The sequence below is a fragment of the Cherax quadricarinatus genome, chromosome 95, assembly GCF_038502225.1.
Source record: "Cherax quadricarinatus isolate ZL_2023a chromosome 95, ASM3850222v1, whole genome shotgun sequence".
In the NCBI taxonomy this organism is placed as follows: domain Eukaryota; kingdom Metazoa; phylum Arthropoda; class Malacostraca; order Decapoda; family Parastacidae; genus Cherax; species Cherax quadricarinatus.
The window spans coordinates 3,340,054-3,350,212 of record NC_091386.1 but is presented as its reverse complement, the minus strand read 5'-3'; the positions used below and the strand labels follow the sequence as shown (position 1 = coordinate 3,350,212).

General features: G+C 42.4%; 1 protein-coding gene across 1 annotated transcript in view; it reads right to left on the bottom strand.

The window, feature by feature from the left end:
- Window positions 1-2,776: 2,776 nt before the first annotated feature.
- LOC128703971 (oxidoreductase NAD-binding domain-containing protein 1-like) overlaps window positions 2,777-10,159 on the bottom strand; it is a 33,880-nt gene continuing 26,497 nt past the window's right edge. Inside the window, exon 6 of the mRNA XM_070104882.1 lies at window positions 2,777-7,002. Coding sequence (XP_069960983.1) covers window positions 6,836-7,002 — 167 coding nt within the window. The 3' untranslated portion in view covers window positions 2,777-6,835. The remainder of the gene's footprint in view (window positions 7,003-10,159) is intronic.

Here is a 10,159-nt window from a genome sequence, read left to right as displayed (position 1 = left end):
CTTTAATTTTCTTCTTTTGCACACCCTACCAAATTCATCCACCAATCTCTGCAACTTCTCTTCAGAATCTCCCAAGAGCACAGTGTCATCAGCAAAGAGCAGCTGTGACAACTCCCACTTTGTGTGTGATTCTTTATCTTTTAACTCCACGCCTCTTGCCAAGACCCTCGCATTTACTTCTCTTACAACCCCATCTATAAATATATTAAACAACCACGGTGACATCACACATCCTTGTCTAAGGCCTACTTTTACTGGGAAAAAATTTCCCTCTTTCCTACATACTCTAACTTGAGCCTCACTATCCTCGTAAAAACTCTTCACTGCTTTCAGTAACCTACCTCCTACACCATACACTTGCAACATCTGCCACATTGCCCCCCTATCCACCCTGTCATACGCCTTTTCCAAATCCATAAATGCCACAAAGACCTCTTTAGCCTTATCTAAATACTGTTCACTTATATGTTTCACTGTAAACACCTGGTCCACACACCCCCTACCTTTCCTAAAGCCTCCTTGTTCATCTGCTATCCTATTCTCCATCTTACTCTTAATTCTTTCAATTATAACTCTACCATACACTTTACCAGGTATACTCAACAGACTTATCCCCCTATAATTTTTGCACTCTCTTTTATCCCCTTTGCCTTTATACAAAGGAACTATGCATGCTCTCTGCCAAACCCTAGGTACCTTACCCTCTTCCATACATTTATTAAATAATTGCACCAACCACTCCAAAACTATATCCCCACCTGCTTTTAACATTTCTATCTTTACACAAATAACCCGCACATAAAAGAGAGAAGCTTACGACGACTTTGTCAATGGTCCAAGTCGGACCGAAACGTCGTCGTAAGCTTCTCTCTTTTATGTGCGGGTTATTTGTGTATCGTTCCAGTCACGGTATTGTGCCTTTTTTTGTTATTTCTATCTTTATCCCATCAATCCCGGCTGCCTTACCCCCTTTCATTTTACCTACTGCCTCACGAACTTCCCCCACACTCACAACTGGCTCTTCCTCACTCCTACAAGATGTTATTCCTCCTTGCCCTATACACGAAATCACAGTTTCCCTATCTTCATCAACATTTAACAATTCCTCAAAATATTCCCTCCATCTTCCCAATACCTCTAACTCTCCATTTAATAACTCTCCTCTCCTATTTTTAACTGACAAATCCATTTGTTCTCTAGGCTTTCTTAACTTGTTAATCTCACTCCAAATCTTTTTCTTATTTTCAACAAAATTTGTTGATAACATCTCACCCACTCTCTCATTTGCTCTCTTTTTACATTGCTTCACCACTCTCTTAACCTCTCTCTTTTTCTCCATATACTCTTCCCTCCTTGCATCACTTCTTTGTAAAAACTTCTCATATGCTAACTTTTTCTCCCTTACTACTCTCTTTACATCATCATTCCACCAATCGCTCCTCTTCCCTCCTGCACCCACTTTCCTGTAACCACAAACTTCTGCTGAACACTCTAACACTACATTTTTAAACCTACCCCATACCTCTTCGACCCCATTGCCTATGCTCTCATTAGCCCATCTATCCTCCAATAGCTGTTTATATCTTACCCTAACTGCCTCCTCTTTTATTTTATAAACCTTCACCTCTCTCTTCCCTGATGCTTCTGTTCTCCTTGTATCCCATCTACCTTTTACTCTCAGTGTAGCTACAACTAGAAAGTGATCTGATATATCTGTGGCCCCTCTATAAACATGTACATCCTGAAGTCTACTCAACAGTCTTTTATCTACCAATACATAATCCAACAAACTACTGTCATTTTGCCCTACATCATATCTTGTATACTTATTTATCCTCTTTTTCTTAAAATATGTATTACCTATAACTAAACCCCTTTCTATACAAAGTTCAATCAAAGGGCTCCCATTATCATTTACACCTGGCACCCCAAACTTACCCACCACACCCTCTCTAAAAGTTTCTCCTACTTTAGCATTCAGGTCCCCTACCACAATTACTCTCTCACTTGGTTCAAAGGCTCCTATACATTCACTTAACATCTCCCAAAATCTCTCTCTCTCCTCTGCATTCCTCTCTTCTCCAGGTGCATACACGCTTATTATGACCCACTTCTCGCATCCAACCTTTACTTTAATCCACATAATTCTTGAATTTACACATTCATATTCTCTTTTCTCCTTCCATAACTGATCATTTAACATTACATTAAATAATATACATTATATTCATAATCATAATATACATTATATATATTGCAACCCATTCAGGCGTACTAGTACGTCAAAAACCCAGGGTCGTAAGCCGTACTAGTACGTCCGAAACCCTCAAAGGGTTAAGACACCTACTGTCTATGTTCAGATACCTAGCAGTAAAATAGGTACCTGGGTGTTAGTTGACTGGTGTGGGTCACATCCTGGGGACAAGACTGACCTAATTTGCCTCAAATGCTCTGTATAACCAGCGACTTTCTACGAAGTAGTATGTCATTGATGTCAGCTATGGTCTGTATACCTTGTACATGTACTTGTAGACATAAAGATTACAGTGTACCCCCGCATAACGATTACCTCCGAACGTGACCAATTATGTAAGTGTATTTATGCAAGTGCGTTTGTACGTGTATGTTTGGGGGTCTGAAATGGACTAATCTACTTCACAATATTCCTTATGGGAACAAATTCGGTCAGTACTGGCACCTGAACATACTTCTGGAGTGAAAAAATATCGTTAACCGGGGGTCCACTGTATTATTAGTATTATTATTAAAAATCCAATTCATCATTAAAAAACATTTATTAAAAATTTACTACAGATATTTACATTGTTTATTAGCAAAAGATGACCGAAAACTGCAGTGGGAGATCATCATATAACTAAGACCAGCTTCTGGAAAAACTTGTCCTGTTTCTTAGTGAATATTACCTAACCTACTGTTGGTCACTGTGTTATTACATTCAAGGGAGGGGAGGGGGTGTGCAAAACCCATCTGGTTCACACAGTGCCTGGAAGGAGGGCAATAGGAGGCACTCAGGCTTGATAGAAGGAAGCACAGGTTCAATTCCTTAGATCAAGTGCCCTTCACCAGCATCAAGGAACTCCCTTTGAGGGAAACATACAACACCATACACTATATGTATAGTGTTCACATTCTTATACTAAACATCAAGAACAGATATAATAATAATTTTAATAAGTACATTAAAATTTTTTTTATATTACTGTAGGAATATGAGAGTTTGGGGATACTCATCCAAACTTGATTATCATTATTATTAATTATTATTATTATTATTATTATTATTATTATTATTATTTTCTCAATGCACCAGCCGTATCCCACTGAGGTGGGGTTTACCTGGAGTTTACCTGGAGAGAGTTCCGGGGGTCAACGCCCCCGTGGCCCGGTCTGTGACCAGGCCTCCTGGTGGATCAGAGCCTGATCAACCAGGCTGTTGCTGCTGGCTGCACGCAAACCAACGTACGAGCCACAGCCCGGCTGGTCAGGAACTGACTTTAGGTGCTTGTCCAGTGCCAGCTTGAAGACTGCCAGGGGTCTGTTGGTAATCCCCCTTATGTGTGCTGGGAGGCAGTTGAACAGTCTCGGGCCCCTGACACTTATTGTATGGTCTCTTAACGTGCTAGTGACACCCCTGCTTTTCATTGGGGGGATGGTGCATCGTCTGCCAAGTCTTTTGCTTTCGTAGTGAGTGATTTTCGTGTGCAAGTTCGGTACTAGTCCCTCTAGGATTTTCCAGGTGTATATAATCATGTATCTCTCCCTCCTGCATTCCAGGGAATACAGGTTTAGGAACCTCAAGCGCTCCCAAAAGGAAAAACCAAAGTTTCGCCTTTTAAATTTAGTAATATGTACAGGAGAAGGGGTTACTAGCCCCTTGCTCCCGGTATTTTAGTCGCCTCTTACAACAAGCATGGCTTACGGAGGAAGAATTCTGTTCCACTTCCCCATGGAGGTAAGAGGAAATAGATAAGAACAAGAACTAGAAAGAAAATAGAAGAAAACCCAGAGGTGTGTGTGTATATATAGGCTTGTACATGTATGTGTAGTGTGACCTAAGTGTAAGTAGAAGTAGCAAGACGTACCTGAAATCTTGCATGTTTATGAAACAGAAAAAAGGACACTAGCAATCCTACCATCATGTAAAACAATTACAGGCTTTCATTTTACACTCACTTGGCAGGACAGTAGTACCTCCCTGGGTGGCTGCTGTCTACCAACCTACTACCACAGGATGGCAGTACCTCCCTGGGTGGCTGCTGTCTACCAACCTACTACCACAGGACGGCAGTACCTCCCTGGGCGGCTGCTGTCTACCAACCTACTACCACAGGACGGCAGTACCTCCCTGGGCGGCTGCTGTCTACCAACCTACTACCACTGGACGGCAGTACCTCCCTGGGCGGCTGCTGTCTACCAACCTACTACCACAGGATGGCAGTACCTCCCTGGGAGGCTGCTGTCTACCAACCTACTACCACAGGACGGCAGTACCTCCCTGGGTGGCTGCTGTCTACCAACCTACCACCACAGGACGGCAGTACCTCCCTGGGCGGCTGCTGTCTACCAACCTACTACCACAGGACGGCAATACCTCCCTGGGCGGCTGCTGTCTACCAACCTACTACCACAGGACGGCAGTACCTCCCTGGGCGGCTGCTGTCTACCAACCTACTACCACAGGATGGCAGTACCTCCCTGGGCAGCTGCTGTCTACCAACCTACTACCACAGGACGGCAGTACCTCCCTGGGCGGCTGCTGTCTACCAACCTACTACCACTGGACGGCAGTACCTCCCTGGGCGGCTGCTGTCTACCAACCTACTACCACAGGATGGCAGTACCTCCCTGGGAGGCTGCTGTCTACCAACCTACTACCACAGGACGGCAGTACCTCCCTGGGCGGCTGCTGTCTACCAACCTACTACCACAGGACGGCAGTACCTCCCTGGGTGGCTGCTGTCTACCAACCTACCACCACAGGACGGCAGTACCTCCCTGGGCGGCTGCTGTCTACCAACCTACTACCACAGGACGGCAATACCTCCCTGGGCGGCTGCTGTCTACCAACCTACTACCACAGGACGGCAGTACCTCCCTGGGCGGCTGCTGTCTACCAACCTACTACCACAGGATGGCAGTACCTCCCTGGGCGGCTGCTGTCTACCAACCTACTACCACAGGACGGCAGTACCTCCCTGGGCGGCTGATGTCTACCAACCTACTACCACAGGACGGCAGTACCTCCCTGGACGGCTGCTGTCTACCAACCTACTACCACAGGACGGCAGTACCTCCCTGGGCGGCTGCTGTCTACCAACCTACTACCTATACTATTATTATTATTATATTTACGGAGAAACACTACACTCATAGGTGTCACATAGCATCTGGGAATGAGAAGCAATCAGTTTTGATCCAAGGAATGAGAGGACATGTCCAATTCCTTGAATCAAGAGCCACTCTCCAGCATCAACAAACCTTCCTAGAGGAGCCACAAATACCTGAGGTGCCTGTAGAGTTAGTCAAGCCTAACTAGACAGGCATCAAGTTACACATCAAATTCTGTTACCTGCTTATTCTTAACCCAGACTCACACATAATTAATAAATACAATAAATACTCTTACAAATTGCACACACACACACACACACACACACACACACACACACACACACACACACACACACACACATGCACACACACACACACACATGCACACACACACACACACATGCACACACACACACGAAGATGCAATAGTTCACTTGTTGGCTTTGTGACATTTATCTTCACCTGGTGTAGGGCTCTTTATCCAGAAAATCAAAGCTACTCGTACCCTCCCATTACTCAGATCAAACCCGATTACATCCCATTCCCTGGGCATTGTATAAACAATATGGGTTCATCGCTATCAATATTTATTATTAAAACATCAGCCATTTCCCACCACGGTAGGGTGGCCCAAAAATATAATAATAATAATAATAATAATAATAATAATACAGCCTCTCCTCATTTAGCAAAGTACTTGTTTACCGATGCCTCGGACTTACGATGGGCTCTCTGACCAGTATTTATACCTAAATAATGTATGTTAGAGCTGATTTCCTCTATTTTGTTTATTTCAATATACAGTACACTACTGTAAAAACATTTAAAAATATCCAGAAATGTTATAAATGGTGCAAAGGTGACATGAAAACAATATCAAAGACTGGCTGGCATAAACCCACCACCATTATAGTATGCTCCTCACTTAGCAACGAATTCGTTTACTGACGTGGTCTTAGGAGCAGAACTTCGTCATTAAGTAAGGAGAGGCTGTATAGACATTATGGGATCAATGCTTTCTTATATACTATATAAATTAATAGTGTACATTAGCATTGTACATTTAAGTGATTGGTATAAAATACACAGCTGCATAAGATGTCTGGGTATCCCTGAGGAACAAAATCAATGTTTAAATTGGATACTATTTTTAAAGGTAAAAAAAAAAAATGAAAATTTTTTAATTTTCACAATAAATTAAGTAATACGGTATTATAAAAATTCCTGAGCTACACAATCATCAAACTCCTTAATTTTAATATTAAAGAAAATAACTTCCTTATGATCATTATTGTTAAATGAATACTATATTTTGGTGAAAAAAGTTAACAAAAACTGAACTGAAATGTACAGTACTCGAGATACAATTTCTTTCCTTAGTGTGTGTACATTAGTAAACGTTATGGTAATTAATTTCGTCATTTACGGCATATTCTAAAACAATATTGTACTCAAGTTTTTATAAACAACCACATCAAACAATTTACCACCATTTTTCATAAAAGATTTGATTTTGCAATAAACCACATGATAAAAGATGTTGGTTTATGTTCTCAATCATAGGTGGTGGACCACAGATGAAGGTTTTCAGTGATGATGTATCCAAGGAGTCAATGGCAGACTTCAGAACCTCTTGTGTTATGCGGCCGTCTGTTTAGCGAGAAAAAGTAAACTTAGTTTCGTATTTGTTTTTATTTTTAACATGTTAACTATGTCCCACGAAGGTAGAGTGACCCAAAAAAGAGGAAATACATTCACCGCCATTCATTAAATCTCTGTCTTGCCAGAAATGTTCTGACACCACAGTCTAGATTGCACTCTGAACTGCAACATCCTTACGTGCTCACACTGCAGTTTAGACTGCCCTCTGAACTGCAACATCCTTACATGCTCACACTGCAGTTTAGATTGCCCTCTGAACTGCAACATCCTTACGTGCTCACACTGCAGTTTAGATTGCCCTCTGAACTGCAACATCCTTACGTGCTCACACTGCAGTTTAGATTGCCCTCTGAACTGCAACATTCTTACGTGCTCACACTGCAGTTTAGACTGCCCTCTGAACTGCAACATTCTTACGTGCTCACACTGCAGTTTAGATTGCCCTCTGAACTGCAACATTCTTACGTGCTCACACTGCAGTTTAGATTGTCCTCTGAACTGCAACATTCTTACGTGCTCACACTGCAGTTTAGATTGTCCTCTGAACTGAAACATCCTTATCCCTCCTTCAGAGTGCAGGTACTATACTTGCACCTCCAGGACTTAAGTCTGGCTAATTAGTTTCCCTGAATTCCTTTATAAATGTTACTTTGTTCACACTCCATTAGCACATCAGCTCACAAACACCACTTGCCTCCACTCACTCACATTGTTATGGAAGTGTAAAACGGAAGAATGTTTCATGTTTTTTCATTTTGGAAGGATTGCTGTTCTTTTTCTTTTGTGTTTTCATGATTGTGAGCAAAGTAACATTTATGAAGGGGTTCAGGGAAACCGGCAGGCCGGACTTGAGTCCTGGAGATGGGAAGTACAGTGCCTGCACTCTGAAGGAGGGGTGTTAATGTTAGGATAGGATAGGATTTCGTTCGGATTTTTAACCCCGGAGGGTTAGCCACCCAGGATAACCCAAGAAAGTCAGTGCGTCATCGAGGACTGTCTAACTTATTTCCATTGGGGGCCTTAATCTTGTCCCCCAGGATGCGACCCACACCAGTCGACTAACACCCAGGTACCTATTTGCTGCTAGGTGAACAGGACAACAGGTGTAAGGAAACGTGTCGAAATGTTTCCACCCACCGGGAATCGAACCCGGGCCCTCCGTGTCTGAAGTGGGAGCTTTAGCCACCAGGCCACCGGGCCACCTAATGTTGCAGTTTAAAAACTGTAGTGTAAAGCACCCTTCTGGCAAGACAGTGATGGAGTGAATGATGGTGAAAGTTTTTCTTTTTCGGGCCGCCCTGCCTTGGTGGGAATCGGCCAGTGTGCTAATAAAAAAAAAAAAAATATAAGATGCAAAGTAAATCTTACAAATTCCTGCCTGAAGTGTACACAGTTTTACTTTCCTGTCATTCTTGTAATAGGTCTATTTTTCTATTTTTCTGTAATATTTCCTTTCCAATTTATAAGGCCTAATTTGGGACTATGGGGCAATGACCTCTGGAACAATTTAACAGTTAACTAAAGGAAGCGGCTAACATTAGGGGTTAATAAGTCAGGAGGAAATTGTAAATGGTGGGCATGGAAATGGAATGAAGAATTATATCAATTTTAGTGAAGTTTTTTTGATCCTGAGACCTTGATCACTTCAAATATTCAAAGTGATCAAGGTCCCAGGACAATCCAGACAATATAAGTCAAAGGTTTAACCCGTAAATGGTCCAAACGTATTACCTGGAGTTTACCTGGAGAGAGTTCCGGGGGTCAACGCCCCCGCGGCCCGGTCTGTGACCAGGCCTCCTTAGGTCAGTGTCCCAGGATGCGACCCACACCAGTCGACTAACACCCAGGTACCCATTTTACTGATGGGGAACATAGACAACAGGTGGAAAGAAACACGTCCAATGTTTCTACTCTGGCTGGGAATCGAACCCAGGCCCTCACCGTGTGAAGCCAGAGCGTTAACCACCAGGCCACCAGAGCCCCTAATATACGTAATATATACGTTTTTTCAACATTTGAAAGTATGTAAAAAAAGTAGATCTTCTTTTTGTTTTTTTACATTTGAAAATGTGTAAAAAAACTTTGATCTACTTTTTTTTTGTTATATTTGAATATATGTAAAAAAAACGTAGATCTACTTTCGTAGCACTACACATGTGAACGTAGATCTGCTTGGACCGTTTACGGGTTAACTGGAGTAAAGATGCAGGTTAAGCATGTCATGATATAAAGAACAAAACGATGCAATACCGTGTCTGGAACAATACACAAATAACCCGCACATGGGAAAAAGAAACTTATGATAAGGTTTTGGTTCGAACTGAATCATGTGAAAGTTATTTATGCATGATATAGATAAATGGCTGGACAACAACAAGCTCTCACATAATGTTAGCACTCAAAACCTGCTTTATGGTCTGATAACTCATGCCTTGTTTTGCTCCTTCCCAAGATCCCGATGGGTGACCGTTGAACACCGTTTCTCACAATAGACAACGATGAAGTGAGGTTAGCCAAAACTTCTATTGTTTGATTAAAAAAATATTATTGGTCACCAGCTGATTCAATTAACAAAAAAAATAGTCATTGACAGATCTAATTTAAAATATCTCATTACAAGATTTTAAGAGAAGACACATCAAAAAAGCGACTTAATGCTAGTAAAAGGCTCACGATCCATATATCTGGAGCAACCCTTTCCCTCTGTAGATCAAACCTGAACACCTCCCATAAGATAAGATAAGATTTCGTTCGGATTTTTAACCCCGGAGGGTTAGCCACCCAGGATAACCCAAGAAAGTCAGTGCGTCATCGAGGACTGTCTAACTTATTTCCATTGGGGTCCTTAATCTTGTCCCCCAGGATGCGACCCACACCAGTCGACTAACACCCAGGTACCTATTTGCTGCTAGGTGAACAGGACAACAGGTGTAAGGAAACGTGTCGAATGTTTCCACCCGCCGGGAATCGAACCCGGGCCCTCCGTGTGTGAAGCGGGAGCTTTAGCCACCAGGCCACCATTCCCTAGGCACTGTATGACTCCTACAGGCTTAGCACTTTCCTGTGAATATTATAACAACAGTAATGTAAAGAAGAGAGAATACGTACTTTTACTTGACATATCTGAATGTGAATCAACTTATTA